At 34.3% G+C, this 25,076-nt stretch overlaps 4 protein-coding genes across 6 annotated transcripts; 3 read left to right on the top strand and 1 right to left on the bottom strand.

Annotated features, from left to right (window-relative positions):
• The first annotated feature begins 903 nt into the window (after positions 1–903).
• LOC119645305 (ATP-dependent RNA helicase DDX54) lies at positions 904–4,582 on the top strand. Its single transcript, XM_038045442.1, has 7 exons — positions 904–1,231; positions 1,287–1,833; positions 1,891–2,234; positions 2,296–2,706; positions 2,769–3,026; positions 3,494–3,655; positions 3,710–4,582. Exons 1-7 carry the CDS (start codon positions 1,229–1,231, stop codon positions 4,448–4,450), a joined length of 2,466 nt encoding a protein of 821 aa, XP_037901370.1. The 5' UTR covers positions 904–1,228; the 3' UTR covers positions 4,451–4,582.
• Positions 4,583–7,040: 2,458 nt separating this feature from the next.
• Positions 7,041–12,254, top strand: LOC119645306 (organic cation transporter protein). Of its 3 annotated transcripts, XM_038045445.1 has the most exons (8): positions 7,049–7,114; positions 7,231–7,661; positions 7,727–7,988; positions 9,209–9,312; positions 9,379–10,148; positions 11,002–11,183; positions 11,243–11,450; positions 11,517–12,034. In XM_038045445.1, exons 2-7 carry the CDS (start codon positions 7,450–7,452, stop codon positions 11,423–11,425), a joined length of 1,713 nt encoding a protein of 570 aa, XP_037901373.1. In that variant the 5' UTR covers positions 7,049–7,114; positions 7,231–7,449; the 3' UTR covers positions 11,426–11,450; positions 11,517–12,034. The 3 variants fall into 3 exon arrangements, with proteins under 3 accessions (XP_037901374.1, XP_037901373.1, XP_037901372.1); XM_038045446.1 differs by having other exon boundaries at positions 7,041–7,114; positions 9,379–9,989; positions 11,243–12,254; XM_038045444.1 differs by having other exon boundaries at positions 11,243–12,035.
• Positions 12,255–12,820: 566 nt separating this feature from the next.
• Positions 12,821–19,527, top strand: LOC119644977 (myb-like protein P). Its single transcript, XM_038044720.1, has 7 exons — positions 12,821–13,117; positions 17,127–17,645; positions 17,705–17,914; positions 17,998–18,292; positions 18,364–19,001; positions 19,067–19,239; positions 19,309–19,527. The coding sequence occupies exons 1-7, from the start codon at positions 13,027–13,029 to the stop codon at positions 19,525–19,527; spliced, it is 2,145 nt and encodes a 714-aa protein (XP_037900648.1). The 5' UTR covers positions 12,821–13,026.
• Positions 19,528–22,430: 2,903 nt separating this feature from the next.
• LOC119644978 (pupal cuticle protein Edg-78E-like) lies at positions 22,431–23,038 on the bottom strand. The gene is made up of 2 exons (XM_038044721.1): positions 23,027–23,038; positions 22,431–22,844 (listed from the first exon to the last, which is right to left on the bottom strand). The coding sequence occupies exons 1-2, from the start codon at positions 23,036–23,038 to the stop codon at positions 22,431–22,433; spliced, it is 426 nt and encodes a 141-aa protein (XP_037900649.1).
• Between the last annotated feature and the right edge of the window lie 2,038 nt (positions 23,039–25,076).

Consider the following 25,076-nt stretch of genomic DNA (forward strand, 5'->3'; position numbering starts at 1 on the left):
TAATACCAAGTATATAAGGAGAAGTAGAGAAAAAAAACAAGTAAGAACATAAAATCCAAGACTGGGATCTTTTATGCCCATCACCATTTATTAAAAAAAAAAAAGATAAAAGAAGCAAAAGAACTGAACTTTCATGCTCTGTAACACGGAGTGGGCGCGGCTAAGCGTGTCGTAGCTGTGGTAGTCGCAATGAACAGCTGTACAAAACAGCTTTACAGGAAAGTGGTAACAAAAACATATGATTTTGGAACGATAAGTAAAGAAATCAACATAAACATAACCAACAAAACGGTTTTGTTAATCTTCATAATCTGTTTAAATTTTATAACGCCATTGAGAGCCCTTCTATTGATTGATCCATAATATGCAAATTATCTTTTATGACTTTCTAATAAAACAGTTTCAACTTTGAAATAAGTGCTCTTTTTATTTCTTACAAAATAATACATGCTAAAAACCAAAATTGTACAAATCACATAATTTGAAAAAATGTGCATGTCAAAACTATACGAAATGATTTGTTAATTCACATAAACTTTTGTAAAAAATCAGCAAAACAGGAATAGCGCCTCCTTTTTTCAGGCCTCCTAGTTTTTATACAGCCAACCATTGTAATTCGTTAACTTCGTTCACAACACCGCAACTCTACCAACTTCTGTTACTGTTTAATAGGTTGCCCAAACTAACGCTTCTTCAAAAGAAAAAAAAGTGTTATCAATAATTATAATTATAATGATAATAAAATGAACGATATCAAAGATAAAGAAAAATATCTAAAAATAATAATTAAAAAAAAAAAATGGTCCTCTAAACATAACTTACTTTTTCACTAATAACATCATTGCATCATAAAAGCAATAATAACACCAAAAATAATAACAATAAAAATAATCGTGGCGAACAAAAACTTTAGAAACGCTTACTGACGTCAACAAATAAACATAAGAATCTAATTCTAATCAACAATTTAAATGAATCGTCAATGCTATTAAGGCCCAGGCGGCATGGACAAAGAACCCCCGGACACTATGCTTTGTTTTATTACATGTTGAATCATCTGTTATTGGCTCGCTGAATATTCAAGAAGAAGAAGAAGAATAAATCAGCTACTACACGTGTTATTAATAGATTTTGAATAAAAAATTTTTCTACGCTTTTTTACTTATGCGTAAATGAACTTTCTAAACGGATTGGATTTAAAGGAAAAGCAATGAAAAAAGTCTAAAAAATGGTAAATTAGATTTAAAAGTTAAGAAACATTTTAACGTCATGTTCTTTATATTTAGGCCAAAGTCAGAGTTGATGATTTACCCGGCTTTCCATCGTTGAACAGCGGCGGCAGGGAAAACAATAACTTACTAAAATCCACTGCATCTGCTAAAGCTAAGAAAAGCGGTGGCTTTCAGTCGATGGGTCTAAGTTATGAATTATTAAAGGGTATAACTAAACGTGGTTATAAGGTACCTACACCCATACAACGCAAGACAATACCATTGATACTTGAAGGACGTGACGTAGTGGCAATGGCAAAAACTGGTTCAGGGAAGAGCGCTTGTTTTCTTATACCAATGTTTGAACGTTTAAAACGTCGTGATCCTACCAAAGGAGCTAGAGCTCTCATTTTATCTCCTACTCGAGAGTTGGCAGTGCAAACATACAAATTCATTAAAGAACTGGGCAAATTTTTGGAATTAAAAACTATATTGGTATTAGGTGGTGATTCAATGGATTCCCAATTCTCTGCCATACATACATGTCCGGATATTATAGTAGCAACGCCAGGTAGATTTTTGCATCTATGCATAGAAATGGATTTAAAATTAACGGCCATAGGTAAGTCTATATCGAAGAAAAAAAAAACTTTACCCTAAAACAAGATTCGCATGGTAGAATATGTGGTTTTCGATGAAGCTGATCGTTTATTTGAGATGGGTTTTGGTCAGCAATTAAATGAAATATTACATCGTTTATCTGCTAGCAAGCAAATTGTCATGTTCTCAGCAACATTACCAAAGTTATTAGTGGATTTTGCCCGTGCTGGGCTAAGTGATCCTGTTTTAATACGATTGGATGTTGAATCGAAATTACCGGAAGGTTTATGTTTAAAATTCGTTTATTGTCGTCCTGATGATCGATATACCACTTTAATTATACTTTTGAAATATGTGATATCTCAACAGGCTCAAACAGTCGTTTTCGTAGGCACCCAACATCACGTGGAACTTGTATCGTATGTGAGTTATATGAGATTTAAATATTTGAAATATTCACTTGCATGTTATTTGGTCGTTCCAGATTTTAACTGAATATGGCATAAGCAACACTTCCGTTTATTCTAGTTTAGATCCGTCAGCTCGTAAAATTAATACCGCCAAGTTTGTTAATAAAAAAGTTTCAGTTCTTGTTGTAACAGATGTGGCTGCTCGTGGAATTGACATACCGAGCCTGGATTTTGTTATTAATTTACATTTCCCAGGGAAACCGAAACTGTTTGTTCATCGCGTTGGACGTTGTGCTCGTGCAGGTCGCACCGGCACTGCCTATTCAATATTCTCTACCGACGACTTAGCTCATTTGCTTGATTTACATTTATTCCTTAATCGCTTTTTCGATATCAATGATAGTAATTCTATTGGTAGCGTACCACAGGAACTACTAGAAGAAGAACATCTAACTGTTACAGAAATTAAGAAACACCACAATATTGTAAGCCTTTCACTATTCTTAATGAAGAATTGCATAATAATTTCCAAACACATTTATTGCAGAGTGGCGTCTTGCGCACCAGCGAGAATGCTTATAAAAAGTACTTGTCTTCCCGACCAGTCGCTTCAACGGATTCTAATGCTCGTGTTAAGAAAATTAAATTCTATAGTTTAAAACCTTTGGAGGTCTTTTTCAACGTAGCATCTAAATTAAATACTGATGCACCGGTGAAAGGGGAAGAAAGGACCGAGGACGAGCGTAAATTTCAAGAACAAAAACATGATTTACTCTTAAAAATGCACAACTATAAGCCTCAGAATGTAAGTGTATCCATCACCGAAGAATGGGATGGGTTTTTATTTTGTCGAAACGTTTGCAACCCCTAGGAGGTATCTTTAGAGACACTGCAGACCATAAATATTCTTGATTAATATCAAATTCTGGATCGATGTAAGCGTGTCCGTTTGGGGAACACCTGTGATAAACATTCCCCCGATCGTAATAATAAACATATCGGTTGGTTTTAAAAATTATCTAAATCGTGCAACATATACATCCATAGTATAACACTTACTGACATTTCTATTTTGAAAAGTAGAGGAAATTGTTTTCTTCCTCGCTACTCGCTACAGCCATGTCCAATATCACAGAGCCTCGAAATTTAATTTTTTTTGAGCTTGCTTTTTAAGACAAAGATGGTGAATAGATCGGAAGACTTATCCGTAGTCGACTATTATTTCCTACTTGTTAAACTTATTATGTCAAAAAAACGTTATGTCTGTTTCAGACCATATTTGAATTGAAAAAGAGTCAAAAGTCTGCTCCTTTCATGGCCATGAAAGAAAAACGCTCGCAGCACACTGATATCATAAAAAAATATCGTACAAAAATGGAGGAGTTGGATAAAGAAGAGGAAGTGAAACGTGTTAAAAGCAAGAAGGAAGGAGTGGTAAGTCTAATGTATTGAATGAGTTTAACTTAAATATTCATATCCAAAATATAGATGTCAGCGCAGGAGGCTAATGAACTTGATATCAGCACGGTTTTTAACAAAGTAGTGGCTCCGCAGAAACGCCAGAATGCAGATCATCTGTATAAGGAGGCGAAGAGCAAAAAGCAGAAAAAAGTATACACTAGAGATGCCGAAAATTACATACCATACGAGGCAGCAGATAAACATACTGAGGACGGTTTGGCAATAAATTCTTTTGAACGTCAAGCGATGAATGCAGAATTCTCAGTCATTGACCGCGACACAAATGAAGTACACCACAAGGGGCGCTTGAAGAAATGGGATCGCATTAAAAAAAAAATGGTGGCCGTGCAAGATCCTAGGGCGGGAAAAATACGCACAGAGTCTGGAGCTTGGATTCCATGCTCATTCAAAACCGGCCGCTACAACGAATGGAAAGAGAAGTCGAAAATTGAAGAACAATTGGCGAAAGAAACTGCAAGTGACGATGATACGCCTTTCAAACAGTTGTCGCATGAACAACGCTATCCAGTAAGTCGCCACGCTCGGCACAATGCCAAGGTTGAAGCCAAAAAGCAGGCTGGTGTGGGCGGCTCTAAGGAGCTTCGTGCGCCCGAACAAATTGTTAAGTCACGGATGCGCTTGGAATTTATCAAAAAACGCAACGCCGAGAATGCCACGCGTAAAATTGAAAATCGTAAACGCAGTATGCGTACATATCAACGGGTTCAGCTGGCGGCAAAGTCCGGCAAGGGAAAGAAAAAAAAGTGATTACTTATTTTTCCCCTCTTTTTTTCTTTTTTGTTAATCTGCGGTATTACTTGGAGTTGTCCTTTTTTTCTCAATTATAATTTTTTTTTATTAAATATGCTTAAGCGTAAAAGGGGAACTTAATCGTATATATTTCATTAATAAAAAAGAAATGAAAATATTTTATTTATATCTGTGTCTGTGGTCTTTGTCTCGGTTTAGGTAGTACTTGTAGCAAAGCATATAAATGAATAATTATCCTCCTGGATGATATTTCTTTAAGTCCAGTAAGTTTGTCTTTGTCATTTACATCGTCTTCGACGCTCAAGCGGTACCAGCACTTGAGCAGGCTAAGACGTGCGCTTTTTGACATCTTTTCAAGATGTTATTAAGAATAAGTGTCAACAACACATAGCTTTACAGCTGGCTACAGCATGGCTAATTCGATCCAGAAATTGGTCAATGAATCTTTCTTCTGAGTGTTGCAAATATTATGATAAAATGAGTGTATCTCCTACTTCGCTCATGTTTATCAAAAATTTGTATTATAGAAATAATATATGTTTGTTTAATATACGCATAGTATTAATATATTTCCCATAGTTGACACGATTGTACAAAGCGTGTTACTTATTTATTTGAATGATTAGCTCGTCAGGCTAACACAATGGGGCATTATTTTCGGGCTGTTGGCTTAAAAACTCCTACAAGATAAACACGATAGGCAACGGCGCCTCCATATTGTTTTCTAGAAAAAACAACGTAAACAAAAACAAATGGTTTTAAAACCAAAAATGAAGAAATTAATAATAAATCACATTATAATAATATTAAAAAAAAATAAATAAATAAATAACAATAAGGAAGTTAATATGAAAGTAAGCAAGCTTGTTTATTGATTAGTGATAATGAAGATTGATTAGATTTATGTCTATATATTAGGTATACCCTTGTGTATTAATTGATTCATGACTTCAAAATTACCATTTATCACTTTCTAATACAACAATTTGCTGAATATATTCCAAATTATTTTATTATCAATCAATGACCGTAAGGTTTTGTACTAAGTCGGTAAAGCTACGAAGCTCCATATATATATATATATATATTTATACATATATATATATATGTATATATATATATATATAAATATTGGAAATTCTCTTTTTACGCGATAGGTTTTTTCAAAAAAAAAAAAAAAAAAAATCGTGTAAAAAAAGACATTAGCTAAATTGAAAAGTAGTAGATAGGTTCTGGATCCAAAAAAGCGACTGAGAAGTCCTAAAAAAAATTTAAAAAAAATTCTTTTTTCAGTTCACTTAAGTAAGAATTTATTTGTTCTTTCATATCTTCTTCTTTTTAGCAAACTACAAAAGTTACACAAACGAAGGTATTTATGTGCGTTGGGCTAACTTCTTCGCAGTAAATAATAATTTTGCTTGGAATCAAGTTTTGAGTCGATTTTGCTTTATACGCGTTTCCATTTTCATCAACCTTAAAGAGTTCAGGAATTAATGAAAGAAGAGCAAATTTAGTTCTTGATTTAATTTTATAAGATTGAGTTCCGATGTAGAGCTCTCTACTAATATTGTTAAAAAATGGCTGCAATTATCCATCAGTTATCCATCAGACAGAAGAATAGAAATATAAAATGCGAGAAAACTTTTCTTAGAAAATAGAAAAGTGGGGCCTGAAAAAAATCTCAATTGCAAATGTATGAAATGACAAAAAACACGTTCAGGCGGGAATTAAATAAACTTGTCTCTCAATTGAAAATAGTAAGGAAGAGATAAGAAATAAACGAAAGCATTTAACTCAGTTCAAGTCGAACTAATCGCTATCTAAGCACAATAGTTACGACATCAAATCTTTAACAAACTTACACTTTAGAATCGACTGCCGAAAATTATTTAAAGAATAGAAACTTTTTAATTTGTAGAGGCCGTTCTATATTTATTTACCTGCGGAAGACGTTTGTATTGATTGCATAAAAATGCAGTTGAGCCAGGATTCCTTACAAAACTAATCAGTAAGCAGTAAGCCCTTTGGGGGTATGTGGAATATCTTGCTCATTACGGAAATTTGAGTTTGGCTTTATTCGAGAACCGAGCGGACTTACAGTTACCCACGGTAATAAACTTTTGTACGCTATAATAGTAATTAAAATCTCAAAAAAGTTTTATCCCTTTCAAGAAGGAAGGCTTTTAGTTTTTATAGGCTTTTGTTAAAGGCGTCAGTCATCTGTTCGTAAATTTGATTAACGAAAGCGAACGAGAAGTGTACGCGTTAAGTTTGTTTCAGTTTGCTATTTAAATCTTTATGAAACGCACACTGATAAGAAAATCGAGTTAAAGTCTCACTTCACATATATTGTTAAAAAATGTTTTTAGTTCAAATATATTATTGATGCGATTTGCAGGTATATCTATCTATCTCTAACTGTTACAAGGGTAATAACAAAATTTATGTATCCCATAAAATTCAGTTCGGAAGAGAAAAATATTTCATCTAATATAAATGTTTAATGTTATTCTCCGATCGTAAATAGCGGTAGCAAACAGTAAATCAATTTATTATAATCGGAGTTCCATTCATTTAGAGCGAATGAGTAGAGAAGTTATCAAAACTTACCTGAACAATGCAGGAAAACATTCCCGCTGTGGTATTGTATGCTAATAAAAAGTAAAATGTCTCTCTTCTCCCTTCTTGCCATTCTCACGCTTCAAAATTAAAAATTTAGAATTTCTATTTCTTTATTTTTTTTTATTTTTATTTGTTTTTTTTTTTACTTTCTATAGTACATTGCCGTTGGAACGTATCAACATTCATATATATGCGTACTTTCCATTGATCAGTTGATATTCAGTAGTGACTGAATCGTGACCGATTTGATTCACTGCAGACTACGTATAAATAAAGTGAAATATGTACGAAAAGCGCTACTAACAACAATTTACAACAAATTAAAAGTCACTTTGAGATTTGTTTAAAATTATTATACATTGCTGCAGTCAATTATGGATTTAAATGAAAGAGTGACAGCTAACTCACATAATCATAATCAAATTATTAAAGAGGAAGAGAAAGTCACGTTGGATACTATTCTGGTTCATATCGGTCAATTTGGTAAATTTCAAATCAATATCCTACTGCTGATATGCATTCCAATGATGTTTAGTGCGATATTCTCGGTAGCTTATGTATTTACGGCCGGGACGGTGATCTACAGGTAGTACGTGCGCACGGCTTATGTGTCTGAATTATTCAAAAATATCTCTTTGAACAATTTATCAGATGTAATATTACAGAATGTGACGATATCGATAGCAAATACGATGAACCATGGACCGAATACGCCATACCCTACAAAAGCAACTCCGTTTTAGATCGATGTCATCGTTATGCTGCTAATCTAACTGACAATCTTACCAATTTTAATGCCGAATTCAATTATAACACTAAGTGTAAAAATGATCACTTCGATCGTAATAACACACAACCCTGCAGCACCGATAATTTAATATTTCGTGATAGTGAAGAAACAATTTCAAATGAAGTGAGTAGCATTGAGTTCAAGTGTAATTCCCTTACAAAATCCTGCATTAGATGTTCACACTTTCTTCTCCTTTCCCATATTTATTAAACATATTAAGAGCCCTTCCATTTTTTTCGCGCAATGCAAATTTTTATCGCCCTGCTTGGCCAGTTTCTCTGAATAAATTCGAACAAATTAAAACTCTGATCGACTCAAACTTTATAATGGTTAAAGCAATCAGACGTGACTTTGACATCCGCCATATTATAATTTCGAGATATTTCACCTTTAAAATTTCATTCAATATGCTAAATATCTTATTTTATATTTAATACGATTTTCGTCACGAATCGCATACAGATAGACGCAATAGTAAAATCTATTTTTAATTACCTGACACAATAATGTATTTGATGACACATTTTATAATTACTTGACTATTTAATAATTTCAATTCAATTTAAAGCCGAATTGTACAACAAAAACGATAGCCGTGGATGCTGCGTGTGCTTTAAGACTTAAGTAGACTAGTCTTAGAGTTTAATTGACAAATCTCATAAGAAGAAGTTTTTCTTCAGGGAAGCATGCCAATACCATATGATTATTAGAGAGTTTGGTTCCAATTTGAAAAAATTAAAAAAAAAAAAAACCATCTCGAAGTACTGAACATAAAAAATCTTGCACGATATTTTTCTATCGATGCACAATTTCAGCCATGCCCGCGATGTTCAAAAGTTCTTTATCAGTGTTTGAATGGAAGATGGCGATTTTGATACATCGGTCATAGATAGAATTATACCTTTTACACTTGACGTATAGCTAAGTGATGGAGAAACGGAAACGAACTCGCAATCAACTCCAAAAACTTCAAACTCAGAACATTTAATATCTTGGCAGAAGCCACTGAAAACTTTCGAACTGCTCTCAACCTCGTGTCTAATTAACAATCGTCGCAGTTGAGATTGCTCTAACGTGTATTTCTCGTTTGTGAAAATGCTTTTAAACGAACCGAAAAACACTCTCGCAAGACATCCATTAACGTATTAAAGGAGCCAGAAATCATCAGATTACACATTGAGTTGTACGTTGCTTTCCAGCAAGGTGTCGCTTGACACAGACAGCACTTTTAGGGACGCTTACAGACAAAGTTCGGATTTTCCGTACTGAAATGTTTCCACATGGTCCAAAATATCTATAATACAATGTGCATTTAACTAACATATTTAATTTACATTTTGTAGTTTCACATATATTGCAAGGATGAATGGAAATTATCGATGGTGGGAACTCTCAACAATATAGGCCAATTTATCGGTATTCCAATTGGTGGCTACATTTCCGATATGTAGGTATAATTTTTAAAATGCCATTTTTTCCATGCGCTTGCAATGCAATTGATTATCTTGCTTAGGTATGGTCGGCGCACATCGTTAATATTGTGTAGTTTTATTGCCGGAATTTTGGGTATCATACGTTCGTTCGCTACATCTTATGTATTTTTCGTTGTGTTCGAAATTTTAGACAGCATCGCCTCAAGTTCGATTTACTCAGTTTGCTTTATTATTGGCATAGAGCTTGTAGGTCCGCAGAAACGAGTATTAGCTTGCTGTTTAATTACCGTCTTTTACGCTTTGGGTGAGATTCTTTTGGCCCTATTCGCTAAATATTACCAAAATTGGCGAATTTTATTGCGCATACTTTATGGCCCTACATTGGCATTGGTCGCCTATTTTTGGATATTACCGGAAAGTGTACGTTGGCTGTTAAGTCAAAATCGTGATGAAGAAGCCAAATTGATTTTGAAACAAGCATCTGCTGTCAATCGGTCTGAATTGCCGGACCGTTGGTTAGAAAAACTCGTTACGGCCAATGATCAGAAACTTCGCAATAGCAGTGAGAAGAAATTTCCGATTAGAGAAGCATTCGATAAATTTTTCTGGCGCATAGCAAACTGTTCCTATTGCTGGATAGTAAATGTACTTGTGTACTATGGTCTTAGTTTGAGCGCCGTGCTTCTCCACGGTAACAAATACAATAATTTTATGCTTATAGCAATGATTGAAATTCCTGGTTTCTTTTTGCCATTGGTCACGATGGATCGATTCGGACGCCGCTATACTTTATGCGGATATATGCTCGTTTGTGGTCTCTGCTGTTTGGGAACTATTTTTCTCACATCAGGTAATATTAATTCACTTACATACATACGAATTCTTAGCTAATAAATTTTTACACCCATCACCGAAGGATGAAAACGTATTTATTTTGTACAAACGCTTGCAACGTTTCACAGTTTCACAGGCCCCACAAGGTATATGTGTATTCCTGATCAGCTTCAAATTCTAAATCGGTTCGAGCATGTCCGTCGGTACCAATGCGTAATGTCGATGGTAAACATTTTTCTGGCCGCATCGACTTCAAATTTATTAGAAACATTGGAAGTTCTTGCGCGCAGGTTGTAATTGCAAATGGGCCAATTCGGTCGAAGGGCGCGCCCACAGCGCTGCGAAAACGGAGAACAATTCTGTTTTTCAAAAGGAATACGCAATTGATTCTTTGATCATGACTCGAATAATGCGGCAAATAAATCTGCAGAAATTTGAACGCATATTCTATGGGCGATGCTGTAACATCTGTACAAAAGTGGAAAAAAGTAGCCACGTCTACCCAAGTGCAGTGTTTTTTTCAATACTTTTAAAAGGCGCAGAAAGAAGTCTCAAAACACCCCATAAACTATATAAATTCTTAGCCAGTTGTAAATTTGGAATGCACGATTCATCTGTACATTTGTCTGTCTGCGCAATTGCGTAGTATTTGCGATGAACATCCTCCCGTTAGTGAAAAGGGGAGATATCGCCTGCAAATTCGCAAAAGAAATTGGATTTTATTTAAATTTTTCCGAAAACACGCCTACAACGCCCACACGTCTCACTCCAAAATTTAGTTCTTTGTCTTTTTTAGGATAACGGTGATGGGTATAAAAGATTCGACAACGACCGGATATCATTTTCTTACTTGCTTTCATTATTTTCAGATAATTATTATATTCAATTGGTGTTATTTCTCTTGGGTAAAATGGCAATAACTGCGAGCTTTCAAGTTCTATATTTTTTCACATCGGAAATTTTTCCAACCACATTACGCAATAGCCTCCTGTCATTCTGTTCGATGATGGGTCGTTTTGGTTCAATGTTAGCAGCCCAGACCCCACTTCTAGTACGTAATTAAAATAAACAATCGCGATTTTTATGCGAATCAATTTACACTCCTTACAGGCTAAATATTCTGAAAATGCTCCTCCCATATTATTCGCAATTACTGCGCTCACTAGTGCTGGCTTATCACTGTTATTACCTGAGACGACAAACAAGATCTTACCAAACACAGTTAAGGAAGCCAATGACATCGGTGGAACAAAGAAGACCAACGCAACCGCAGTAGAAGATTTTGTTACCTAAAAAGTTCTTTTGGTATCCAAGTTGCGTATGTATTTACGTCATTGTCTATATATGTAAATTCTCCATAAAATTGCGTTTGAAAAATCTGCAGGTTGGAAAAAATAAATATTAACTGTGGTGTACATAATTTGCACAATTCAAATTTATTGAATCTTTTATTACCTTTCAAAAGATTCGGACACGTTAGTCCCATTTGTCCTTCAGAAATACGTCAAAGCTATATAGCGGGTAAACTAAACATCATTTGTTTATCGCTTCTTCCGTCTGCCTGTAGCTGTTGCGCGACCGCAAAATCGATTGGAGAATATCCAACTCTACTAATTAACTGACTATGGGAGGAAGCGCAGTTCGAAAGTGATTTGCAAAATACCCTTACGCAACAAAAGAAGGGCTTTCATCGTTTTCGGCCGACATAAATCGACCTTGACGCGAATATTACCTAATCAAATATTTCGATACGAAATTTTCAGTTTAAACATAAACATGACATTAATTTCAAGTCCCTTGTTGGAATTCTCTTTTTAATAATTATTGTGTGAGTAAAAGAACATAAGTCTATCATAAAATAGGGATGATCAACACGTGTTCAATCCAATTCAGAAATGATTTTACGGACGATACGAATTTGCAGGGGTATTGGAAGATTCAAGATTGAAGGAAATCCAGCAAAAAAATACGAAAAGAGAACTTACTACCTACCGCGTTCAAAAAATGCCAAAATAAAGAGTATTTTTTATTTAACCTCTACAGTGGCCCAATAAAGTCTACATGCACTGCGAAAAATTAAGATTTCTCCTATTAAAAGCTACATTTATGGGTTGAGGCTCGAAGAATATATTTCTTAAGACAGAAAAACTTATATTAAATATCACTTCAAAATATTTTTAAAACTTCAGATAAAGTTATAAGCAAAAAATACACTTTACCTTAAAAAAAAAAAAAAAAAAATTTATAAGCGATATTAACCCTTTGCACTCGAAGTTTTTTTTCATTCGTATTACGACCGTCCGCGAGTCGCGACCGTCGTTTGTCACCAACAGCGAAACACCCGAATTCTACTTTTTACGATCTGTTTTTGTTTCTATGTTAAGAACTGCAAATTATTTACAATATTTTCGTAGCGGAGCCCTCGAGTTCGAAGTCCAATTTTAAATCGTTCCGCTCCGGAGCCCTCGAGTGCAGAGGGTTAATATTAAAAAACCTCTCTGGTTTGCAAAACTTTACAAAAATGATGATAACATTTTTTGGAAAATCGTAGTTTTTAGTCGAGCAGACGAGTGTAAGTTCAATGTATACGGATGGGATGGTAAAGAAAGAATTTGGAGGAAACCTAATATAGCGATGGCGATTTAAAATTAATTACCAACTGTGAAGCACGTTGGAGGGTCTGTTATGGTTTCGGTATGCATGTTCGCAGCTGAAGTCGGAAAGCTGGTCATTATTGACATATTTATCTCAATCGTTTCCAAGTCAATGTCAAGACTCCGCAATTGAAGTGAGTGTTTCGGGCAAATGAATCTACCAGCAGGCCAACGATCGCGAATATACGTCTTTCATCTTAAAAGAGCAGTGGCCACTGTACATTTCCCCAAATGAAATGAATGGATGGGTTTGAAAAAATAAAACTTGTAATATTAAAGACTAGGAAAGCTTTACTTGTGGAATGGACTCAAATTGATACAGATGTAACAGGCAAGTTAGCTTCTTCAATGCCAAGGCGTATACAAGTATATACTACTAGACGTTGAAGATGGTCCAACAAAATATTGGTTTTTTTTAATTTTTTCCACAAACAGTATATTAAGCTATCTGTGAAATGAACTTTTTTTCAGTACACGTTTTTTGCGATGTTTTTTTGATATTAAAGAATGTTTTTTGCTTCTGCGTTTATCTTAAGGCAAAAAAAAAAATCGTTTTTGAATTGTTATTTAATATAAGTTTTTGTTCCTTAAGAAATTCATTTTTTGATCTGAAGTATAAAAATAATATATGTAATGTATGCATATCTTCTTCAGTTATGTGTTGATGTAGAGATTAGTATGAATGTATAAGAATGCGTAGGGTGTGGTGAGTATGTGGCTTAAAAAATAAATTCTGCTTGGGTCGAGTTTGTTTACAAATAGAGAAAGAGAAAGAGTAAGAGAGAAATTGTCTTTAGAGTATATACATATTTCTGTGAATCTGTTCACATTCTTGCTTTCATATTTATTAAACATGCTCACCTTCTGTTCGAAGCACTAAGCGTGAGCAGCGCATTCTTAACCCTCTTTCCTACTCTGCATACAATCAGTGGTATTTAATTATAAACATTATTTCTTTGCGTTTTTTTATCGATATTCGATACGGTCTCCTCAGCTACCGAAGACATTTTTATATTGAAAGTAAGGGAAATATGCGCAGAACCACTATATGCGTGATTTGTCAAACATGGGGTTCGATAACATTTCCCCGTCCCGTTTGTAATTATTAAAAAAAGCAATTGACTCTGTTATGTTTTTTTCTTATGCTACCTAAGATTCAAGACATGTTGAGACAGTGTGACGGTTTGTAAATATCAAGTATAACTGAGGCATTTAATATCTCGATCAACATTGATCCGCTTTTTCGTATAATTTTAAATTTAAATTTATTTTGTGGGGGTTCAACGTACATGTGACAGATGTTGCGCGTGCTATTTGGGGGTAGGATACTCCCTGAACATTTGTTTGTCTGTTATTTAGACATATTTCGGGGATTAAATTTCAGAAGAGGCCCAGCTTGCCTGCAACTGCGAAAAATTCGAAAAGAGCTCTTAGGCAGGAAAGGCTGCAATTTATATAATACGATATGAGAAAAAACGGCCGTTTATTTACATCCAACTTAACCTGAAATTTCATATTATCATTACATTGCTTTAACTTTGGAATTACCGATTACGTCATATTGATCCTTTTTCATTTTCGATTTTCAAAAAAAAATGGTTATACCTCAGGTAATATTTGAATACTGTGTGGTACTTGTACTTATATGAAAGAATCTTCAAATATCTATAATCGGTTTCTTCCTACTCTCGATATACCGACGATATATACTTATTTTTACCATAGGGGAGAGGCTTGGTCCCTTGTTTTTGTCGATTTCTCATAGTCATAAAAATCAAATGCACGTCCACCATAAATGCGAAACTGAATAAATTGGAAATAAATTGGAATTTGAAAATGTTTTTTTTTTTTATCAATTTTCGACGTTTTAGTTCTTGTGCGGAAATTTCCACCTCTTATCTCTATTTTTGCAACAGTGACGATTACACAAAAAAGAGGGGGTCGTAATGATCCCTTTCGGTAGGAATGTCTATATTCAAAACGTCGGTAGTTCCAGTGGTGACACCCGTTCGAAATTTAAGGGCACGATGAAGTGGGGATTAATATACGAAGTTAGCACACGTTCCGAAAGGGTTATGCCGCTTTACACTACACCTGAAAAATACATATAAGGCCTTAATATAATATATATCAGATCATTGTAAATATGGAACCGACAAAGTTAAATTTGTCTGCGTGAGAAAAACAGAACAACACTTATATATTGAAGCTTTTTTGCCGAGTACGAGAAAAATTTCAGCTAAGAGTTCCTCCGAAAAGCGTACGGTTCGTAGTTTGTGCAATTATCTGCAGAGTGCTGCATATGCATGTTGATTGATCTTAGGTTCAGCTTGCGACCAACCACTTATGTCAGGTAGTGAATGATGAATATTAAAAGTTCGATTCAGCCCAAATATAATTTCTTTCCTGTTAACATATTTTCACATTTTTCGCACTTATCTTGCTTTTAACATTTTAAAGAAAGTCTTGTTGATTGTATGTGAGCGAGTCTTGAGTGCGACTCTTGACTTTAACTAATCTATGTCAAGAATGCATACACTCTATGTTGTTTAAGTTTCTTTTTTTTAATGAAATTTTACACCAAGTTGCTGGGACTAGAGATGACTTTCGCTGAAAATCGAGTTGTTTCATTTCAGCCTAAAGCTTTATATGGTGTATTTATTCAAATCTCTTTGTTTTCGGACTGTCAAAAAAAAAAAAGCTTTACTATAAACGTTATTTACATGTCGATATAGACATTCAACAGGGCCCGGTCCTCTTGAGTAGTAAAACTAGCCTGAAAGGGAAAATAAATTAACTATCAATTTGTCACGACAGTTTTGAGATGTATTATGTATAGATACATGGACCGGGTTTTTTTTTTTTTTTTAATCAAGATCCGATAAATGGTCGCGATGTCGATCGTATTGCTCGCACATTCATAATTAATGGAACCCTGTATGATATTCATACATTTGTGTGAGGTACTGACAAACCAATAAACTTATATTTTGTTTTTATACATTCATCGATGTGAGAACTCGGATTTATTCTAGCAATTGTTTTATGATGCAATCAATTTTTAGCATATTGCCCACACTCCAAGGGTTGATAACTCACAGCGCAGGCGTTTTAAGCGTCTTTTGTACGGAGGCTCCTCTATTGTACGAGAGCTAGGTTAGATTGTAGGTTTTTAGGGAATCTAAGGTAAAGAGCAACTAATGGAAATATTTATAAATAATACTTTATGGCTTTTGCATTAAAATGCACTTTGAGAAAAATGAAATATTAATGCATTAGTAGGCATAGAAAAGTTCGATGATAAAGCGCATGTCATCAAACAACTTATCTATTTAGAGTAAAGAAAAAATTTGCTTACGACAAACTTTAAGCAAACATATCTTGGTTAAAACATTTTATTCAATATATTCTCGCAATACTATTAAGTTTTAAAACTCCTGGCGCAATCTTATTGAAATAATTATTTGCACATGTTTGTGAATTGAAGGGGAAGAACTTTTCAATATTATGAAGAAAATTTTTTCCGAAAAAATCGATAAAAAAAAATTTATAATTGAGGTATTGCGCAGGTCTGTCTGTATAGAAGTCTTATGGATTCACGTATGCATATGCAACGATGATAAGGTGGTGGCTAATTCGCTCAAAGTGTATTCAGGTAAAGGACCAAGATGCTCAGTCGCATGAGAGATATCGCCGCAACAGGAACAAGGAAACGCAAAAAAGAGACTCGTAAAGTATTGCGTACAGTACAGGATAATAAATAAGAGGCAGATAAAGGGTGCTTGGAGGAGGTGTGTAATGAGCTTTGCTAACAAACTGAAAGCAACGATAATAGCTATTAAGTTGTATGGGCATATTATAGAATATTGTGCGCCGCATATTTTATATATTGTTGCGAGTATTGTTCAAGCATTGCGAAGTGGGTAATTGTATATATGATGATGTATATATATATATATATAAAGAAATATGCGTTTGTTACGTGTGTGGCACTATGCTCGTATGCAGTTTATGTGCACACTTCCATGCATGTGCAAGCGTGTTTTATATTCAATTCAATGCATTTTGATTGTGCAAAATTCATGTGGTAGCATTGACTAAACCGTACATATATGCTGGGTCGTGGAAAAGAATTGAACCAAAATTTTGAACTTACTTCTATTAGAACAATAGATCCACGTCGTTTTACACATCTGTTGATGTTGTGTTTTTTATAAAAGTGAAAATGAATGAGTTTGTGTAATTGAATACGAGTTTAGTTCGCATACGCAAGTTCCCCCTGTGTTTAGTATGCTCTGTTTGGTTAGTTGATTAAATTATGTGTTGTAATTTTATTGCAGGTGTGAGAAAAATGTCGACTAAACCTAATACACGCAATCGAAAACGTCGTCCTGGTGATCCTTGGGTATCGAAAAACCGTGTCCTGAATGGTGGTGCAAAGCTTAAAAACAACATTGCCTTGGGCCGTAATCCGAATTTCGATACTGACGAGACCAAGGTACTCATACAGTTGTGGGGTGATCCGAAGGTGCAGCGTCAACTTATTACTACACATAAAAAATATAGCGTTATAGTGGAGCTTTCTGCTAAAATGGAGGAATATGGTTATTTTCGCACGCCCGAAGAGATAACGACGCGCATTAAAAACCTTAAGTGTATATATAATCGTTTGAAGAAGGAAGTGGAATCCGGTGAATGTTCACAACCTTCCTGGCGTCATTATGCTGAAATGGATGCCGTGATGTCGCGACCTATATTCAGTGTCAGACCGAATGAAGTGCCTGCTCCATCGATCAAGTTTCAAATTGAACAGGAGCTGGAAAGGCGAAAAGAGCGTAAGCGTAAAATATTGGAAGAGGGTAAGAGTAAGCAAAATATGTGAATATATTGTAGGGATTCTATTATTAATCAATTTTAGGTGGGTCTGTTTCCGAGAGTGACGATGAAGATATTATCGATGTCTTGGCCTTTAGCGAACCGCTTGCAAAGAGAATACAAAAAACTAATAATAATAAGACTGTACATGGAATAAATCTTATCGACGAAGAAAGAGAAACCGAGATTCTTATGACGGAAGTAGACAAAAATAAGGGCTCTAACGTTGCAAAAAACTCGGATAATGGGAATGGTATGTATGAGTGTGGGAATATTATATGAGTTTAGAATTGAGATTTGATACTAATCTTTGATTGAACCGTATTAATTTTTAAGACAAATCAGTTGATGACGAATTTTTTATTAAAATGGAAATCGATACTGAAGAATTTATAGCCGATAAAATGAACAATGATAGCTCAACCTCAACTAAACATGCCAACGTTAAAAAAACCGTTATTGTGCAAACCAGTTCTGATAAACCGAGAATTGATCAAACGTCCAAAACAAATGAAATGAAAGAAACTAGCAGCAAACCTCACAATAACAGCAGCAATAAAAATAGGGATTCCGTTGATGATTTGTTATTGGTACCTAAAGTGGAGCCAATTGATGTGGATGCTGAGGATGAGTAAGTAGTGTGAGAAGCCTTTTTTTTTTTTTTTGTTTTACTTGCAACTGTATTATTTTTTTTAACCTTAGAATACCAAAGACCTGTCTTAAAAGTATACCAACAAGTTTATCTTGCAGTATTTCCGCCAATTCAATATGCTCTTCAGCCTCATTGATACCGATTACGACAATAACTAATGCTACCACTACCATAGCAAAGAATACTAGCGCTCAGCAGGGTAAAATTTCGTTAGTTCCAACGAATTTCCTAATGCAACCTAGCGTGTCAACGGTCTCTTCACAACCCCAGATACGTTTGCTGCCGAACGCTAGTGGTCACTTGCAGCCGCATTTAGTTTTGAGTACACCTGCCACACCGTCTTCAGTTAATGCCGGTACTAACAATACCGGTATTGTTACTACTGGGCCGGGCGGTATGAAACTATTGCTTGTTAATGCCGACCAGTCAAATAAGAGTAATCCAGGTGCCGCATTATCCACATTGGCTACTAACAGTATGGCGGCGTCATCTTCTAATCAAAATAATCAGCCTCAGTTAACGTTAAGGAAGAGCTTAACAGCAAAGCCCGATGAATCTAAATTGCAACAGCAAATATCGACGACAGCACAAGTGCAGCAAACACAACAGCAACAGCAGCAACAATCTCAACAACCGCAAAAAGAAAGAGAAGAACGTGAAGATACATGTGGCAGGAAGGATATTTACGGTACGGTTTCAAGCGACTTACATTTTATTATTATTGTGTAAATAATTTTCATTTTCTTCTTAAAGGTGTACGCTTGTTAATCAGTAAATTGATAACCGCTCAAAAGACCAACAACGATTTGCAGAAGCAACGTTTAGCCGTCGAACGCGAACGTTTGGATTTTGAAAAATCGGCAGTGGAGAAGTTTTTTCAACTTTTCGGTCAACATATGCAACAACAAAGCCAATTGCAGCAACAAGTAAATACGCAGCAGCAACATATTACGCACACGTCACAACAAGTTTTAACTAATTCTGCTAATTTGCAGAATGGACATCCTCCCACGCAATTGCGAATAAATCCAAAAGTATTATTTACCACAGTAGTATCTTCGGCGGCTGCTACATTATTAACATCGAATGTTTTAACTACAAACGCTCGGAGCAATTTTAATACAATTGTTACACCAATACAGCAGCAGCAACAACATTCTATACAAACTAGTGATGTGCAATTGGTCGCACCAAAACTCGAGCCAAACACTTGATTAAAATTATAGAAATTTTTGCTTAGAAAGCATAAATTGTGTAATTGATATTAAAAATAATAATAAAAAATATATAATATTATATATATATATATATATATATATATATAACAAATAAATTTTAAAATAATTTAATTATATAAAAAAAAAAACAAAAAAACCTTGTGCGAATTTTTTCTCCATTTTTTTTTTTCAATCTTTCTCTTTTTTCTCTTCCCCCTGGTGTGAAAATTCGTAATAATTATTTCTTTTTTTTCGAATTGGTTAGCCGTCAAAATAACTCATTTGAAGGTAATGTGCAAAAGAATTATTATAACGAAAAAAAAAAAAAATATATATATATATCGACTTTATATAAATAAAGGTTTACTAATATATATTTCCATAATTGACAGTTGAGTTACAGCTTTTTACCTCGATAGCTTGTAAACGCAACATATTTCTTTTATGTAAAACGTAAAGCTTTCCCCACTAGGTCTCATAATGTTATTATTTTGCAATTGTAATTTTACCATATATAATAAGCAGATCGACTTGGTTCAAATTTGCCAAAGAACTTATTATTCTTCATTAATTTTAATTATGAAATTAAAAATTAAAAAATTACGGAAGGGATTCGAAAAACGGACTTTTACGATCCAAGCTTATTAGAATAAACATACTAAGACTAGCTAAATGAACTAGCAAAGTCGATCGCCATCTGGAAGCTTATTTGTTGTAAGACTGTTCATATGTGGGATAAGGGGATGAGCAGAATGATTCCATCCGCTCGAACTTTTCCATATTCTGCAAAATGTTCCTTTTCACCGGCTTATGTCGAGAAGTATTAAAAATTTCGAATATTTTTTTCATTTCGTCATCTTTTTTAAGTGGCTGCGATTATGGATGGGTGGATAGTAATCGTAATAATAAGGCCGCCACAGATTTTCAACATGTCTTAAACGATGTTAAAGGTTATCAGAGCACGTTTACTTCCGTAAATTTTTTTTTTTGTGATCGATTTAGCTTACTTACGACTTACAGGCGATTTTTGAGACAACGATACGATGATACCACCATCAGGATTAAGTTATTCTGGTAGCCTTTAGCTTTTTAGTATCGCAAATGACTTCATATTTTCCGAAAATTTTTAATATTCATGTTTGTATACTATAGTCTTTCATTGCTTATATAGCAATGCCTTGCATGATGTTGTTAATGGCAATATCTTAGTCTACATTTAGTTAAGTTTTCGATTTTTTTTGATCGTCAAACAAAAGGCTGCACTATTTTACTAATTAATTCGCATAATTATTATGCCATGTATTTTTTCCTTTACTTGACGGTAAATTATAATCATGCAAAGATGTAAATTTACGATATTCAGCAAAGACATAAACCTTGAAAAAATGTAAGCTAGCATAGTAAGTTATTTCCACTTATTTTATAGGGGTTCGCGGCAATGTTTGAGCGCCAAACTTTGAGCAGATTTATGAAACCTTGTTTCAGAATATTACTTAAACATTGAAGAGAAAACTTGAAACAAGTTTAAGCTAATGTGGCTTTTATGACCCTCTTTTTCTGCGGCAGGCAGAACTAATTTTGAAAATTTTGTACTTTCCTCCTCAAATTGATTTTTATACCCACCACTGTAAGATGGGAGTGTATTCATTTTGTTTTTTTTGTCCATAATGTTTGTAACACCAAAAAGGAAACTTCAAAGACCCTATAAAGTATATATATATATTCTTGATTGGCGTCAAATTCCGAGTAGACTTAGCCAGGTCTCCCTGTCTGTGTGCTGTCTGTTGTTGGTATTCTCCTGGTTGCAAAAATTAAGATATAGACTTCAAATTTGGTTGAAAGGTTGGATGTTTTTGCACGCAGCATTTAGCATTGAAAATGTCCCAAAGGCGCACAGTGGAGCGTAAACTGAACGCAACTCAGTTTAAAAAAAAAAAAGTTTTTTTTTGGATTCTTGCTTGTCACTCGGAAATTATTAAACTTAGAAGAGCGAAATTTTCCATATCTACTTTATGAAACACTCTACTTTTTAGGTCCACAAATGGAAGCAGTCGTCCATGTCCACACCAAGTTACGGATAATTAAATTTGATTTTTTGCATTTTTTTGGAGGTTTTACGCTTAATTATCATAAGGCAAACAAGACACAAGATTTAAAACTGTTTTGTACTGATTTATCTGCCGAAAAATGGGTTAGGCGCCTCAATTAGTTGTTTATTTTTTTTTTAAATAATATCAGCGATGTGAGTATCAAATAAAAGAACATGGAAAGTAGAATGTGAAAAACATAGAGATTCGGCTCCCGCCGGACATAATTTTCTCACTTGTATCAACTCAATAATTATTTGTTATCCGAAATGTAAATGATAAATAATCGTAAGTGTTCGTTCGTATAATGACACTAAATATGTAAATATCATTCTATGTAAAATATCATTCTTAACTGCTTACTGTTGTCAAAACACATGAAATATATTCGAAATAATTTTAATTAAATCAAACCTTTTTCAAAATTCTTACGATTTTTCTTCTGTTATTAAAACCTGTATGTAACTGCTGTTAATTGCTTCTCTTTTTTCTACATAGTGTTCGTAAGAACATTATTATCAATTACTATGCGAAAATTGTTGATTTGTATAGTAATAGCAAATGTTTGCGTTAATTATATACGGAATTTTTATTCCTATTATGGAGCGAGATGATTACATTTGCAGTCATTTATATTTTGATTTGAATTTTCCTTCCTAATCCAATCACAAAAGTTTATTTTCATCTTTTTTTTTTTTATTCTTTTTTTTGTTTTTTTTAAATCACATAAAAACAAAATGCAAGAAAAAAATATTTAAAAACGTTTAACAACATTGCATGTGAAGACAAAAAAGTCATAAGCAAAAAACATATCTATTGACGGTAACGTATTGCTAATTTTGTTTGCTGTTTATTCTCGATGGCACCTTGCCTTTCCTCCTCGTTAGAGTGCGTGCGTATATATTCTAAAGCTTTGAGTATGGCATTTGGTATCGGTGGTGGGGTGGGTAAATGATTCCCGCTAGGATGGAAACCATTATCATCGGCTGTGTAGCTTAATGTGATCAATTGACCGTCTGGGGCGTAATAAGCAGCCGAACCGCTTGCATAATGGCCGCCTATTCCCGATTCCTGGGCAGCAATACCATTTGTAGTATCATACTGATACTGATAGCTACCGTCCTCTTTAACTTCAGTGCTAAAGCTTCTTGTTTCCGCCACCGCATCATATTCATTAGGCCGAGCCGCAACAAGGCTTAACAAGCAGATAAACAAACTGCAAATAAGCTAAAAAAGAAAAGGAAAGGAAAGGATATACGGTCTCACGGGGTTAAAATCTTCTCTCGTAACCTTCTCTCTATTTATACTTGTGAATACTTGTGATCACAAATTTCATAGCGAAAATATAATATAATTCATGTACCCAAGTAATTCATCCACAAGTGACTGTAGAAGATGACATTGCTTACCAATTTATTCATGATGTTTTTTATGTTTATTTATTTAAAAATTTTTTTTAAAAAAAATATTGTTCGCCCGTATGAGTACTGCTGTTGGCACTTCAGTTCCTTTAAACGTATTAATGGTGGCAAATATCATCTGCTCTGGCAATTTATACAAAATTTTCTCTTACGAAGAAGGACAAAACTGAAGTGCCTGAAGATGTTACTTTTTGGGCTTTTTGTTTTCTACGAGTATATATAGGTAAAAAAGCTTTTATGACTTCGAGTCACTTTTCGATTTTTGCTTGTTTTCCCCTTTTTCTTGTTTCCTCTTCGTATTTTAAAAGAATCTTTTTTTTTTTTTTTTTTTTTAAATTTTTTTCTTGAAAATTATGAAACAATATCATTTACATAACATATTTATTAGTGTGAATGTCAGTTTCATTTAATGTTGGAGAATTAGTTTGCAAAAACTTATGCATATGTGGCCTCATCTCTAATTCAAGGACCCTGGGTTGCGAGTACCATAATTTATTATGTACTGTTGTGCGCTTGAAGCTCACAAATTCGTTTTTTTTTTTTTTTCTGTTATTTCGTCGATTTGTTGGAAGAGATAAAAGATTCGTCTTCGAGTGGACCCTGGATACTAATTTTTTCAAATGGGACCCGAAACGGAAAATATTTTACGCCTCTCGTTTACAATAATTTATTGCAAATTTTTTGATTAGCATTTACCGTAGATCAAGAGGTTGTTGAAGCAAAAAAAGGCAAGTCAAAGATTATTTTAACTCTATTGAAATCTATCTCGGATCCAATTTTGCCAGATTTGAATAAAGTTTTTCTGAATTACACGTCTTATGGCGAAGAAACGTTTAAATTTGATATAACCTTCCCTGTAGATTTATAATCACGTTCTGGATCGATCTAAGCTTTTCTGTTTGTTTGGATTCTATCTCCTCATTATTGTGTTCAGAGTGCATATGTTTTGGTCGAAGAGGGAACTCTTATGAAAATAGTTCGGGTCGGCCCAATTTATCGTCTACTTATAAATGAATAACTGCATTAAGTGAAGTGGTGTGGGGTATATAGTCTATATAATGTTTCCACTCAAATGCCAAAACCTTCGTAAGATTAGAGAGAGAGAGAGAGAGAGCAGGTTGGGGAATGAACGCCTTTAATAGAGGCGTAACCGTCAACATTCGGTTTCCTTAATAAATTGAAGAATTTAGGGCCAAGAGCTTGTCTACCCTCTTAAACTATTTAGACAAAAAGGCATAAGGCACTGACTGCACAAATTTAAGTTGTCTGTCCGTTGGTCCGTCTGTCCATTCCATTTTCGCATTCAATTTATGGCCACGATTTTTCACATATTTTGACGAAATTCGGTTTTCGTTTTGGATTGGGCGATTTTTGTAGAAATGCCATTGTCGTCGATTTGCAATTTCCAAAATTTCCAAATAGCAAAGTAGTAGTACTTCCACATAAAAAGATGGTGTCAAAAATTTGGATTGAATGGGCTAATTTTTCGAATTCCCTCTCATATAACCGTTCTTACGAAGAGTAAACCGTCATATTGAAAAAAATTTTAGTCTTTAATCTTTTGCGACGAAGATTGCTCTATAATCGTAACTTGAAATTAAAACTTCAAAATTGGACTCTCGTTGTTTTTTTTTTTTGGTCGCTTTATGAAATGTAAGCCTATACCAGCAACCGTCTAATTTTTAATATTATTCGCCAAAAATAGGTGAAGATCTTTAGCGATCACGTCAGTCTACGTTGTAATGTTGTTCTTAGGCGCGGGCACCCATGCAAAGTACGACTTTACATTTATATAACGTATAATTTTTGGTATTTGTCAAGTAAATAAATGAAGAATTACTTTCATTAGGCAGTGTCGTGTAAAGGACTTAATAATCGACCTTGCCTGACAATAATAATAATTTTATTTCTTATTGGTTAACGAGATAAAAGGCAAGTGCCGTGCGTAACGATATGTGCATTTCTTTTTTCAGGCACTCTACGAAAAATTCTTTATACTTATATGAAGTAATCTTTGATAGGGTAAGTGTTCGCGACA

The sequence above is a fragment of the Glossina fuscipes genome, unplaced genomic scaffold, assembly GCF_014805625.2.
Source record: "Glossina fuscipes isolate IAEA_lab_2018 unplaced genomic scaffold, Yale_Gfus_2 1, whole genome shotgun sequence".
Taxonomy (NCBI): domain Eukaryota; kingdom Metazoa; phylum Arthropoda; class Insecta; order Diptera; family Glossinidae; genus Glossina; species Glossina fuscipes.

Coding starts and splice junctions, on each gene's coding strand:
- LOC119645305 (XM_038045442.1), top strand. Junction 1,834..1,890: donor TTTAAAATTAACGGCCATAG/GTAAGTCTATAT, acceptor TTCGCATGGTAG/AATATGTGGTTTTCGATGAA. Junction 2,235..2,295: donor ACGTGGAACTTGTATCGTAT/GTGAGTTATATG, acceptor TGGTCGTTCCAG/ATTTTAACTGAATATGGCAT.
- LOC119645306 (XM_038045444.1), top strand. CDS start 7,450: ATGGATTTAAATGAAAGAGTGACAGCTAACTCACATAATCATAATCAA. Junction 7,989..9,208: donor AAGAAACAATTTCAAATGAA/GTGAGTAGCATT, acceptor TACATTTTGTAG/TTTCACATATATTGCAAGGA. Junction 11,184..11,242: donor CAGCCCAGACCCCACTTCTA/GTACGTAATTAA, acceptor CACTCCTTACAG/GCTAAATATTCTGAAAATGC.
- LOC119644977 (XM_038044720.1), top strand. CDS start 13,027: ATGGATGGGTTTGAAAAAATAAAACTTGTAATATTAAAGACTAGGAAA. Junction 19,002..19,066: donor TGGCAGGAAGGATATTTACG/GTACGGTTTCAA, acceptor TTCTTCTTAAAG/GTGTACGCTTGTTAATCAGT. Junction 19,240..19,308: donor AAAGCCAATTGCAGCAACAA/GTAAATACGCAG, acceptor GCTAATTTGCAG/AATGGACATCCTCCCACGCA.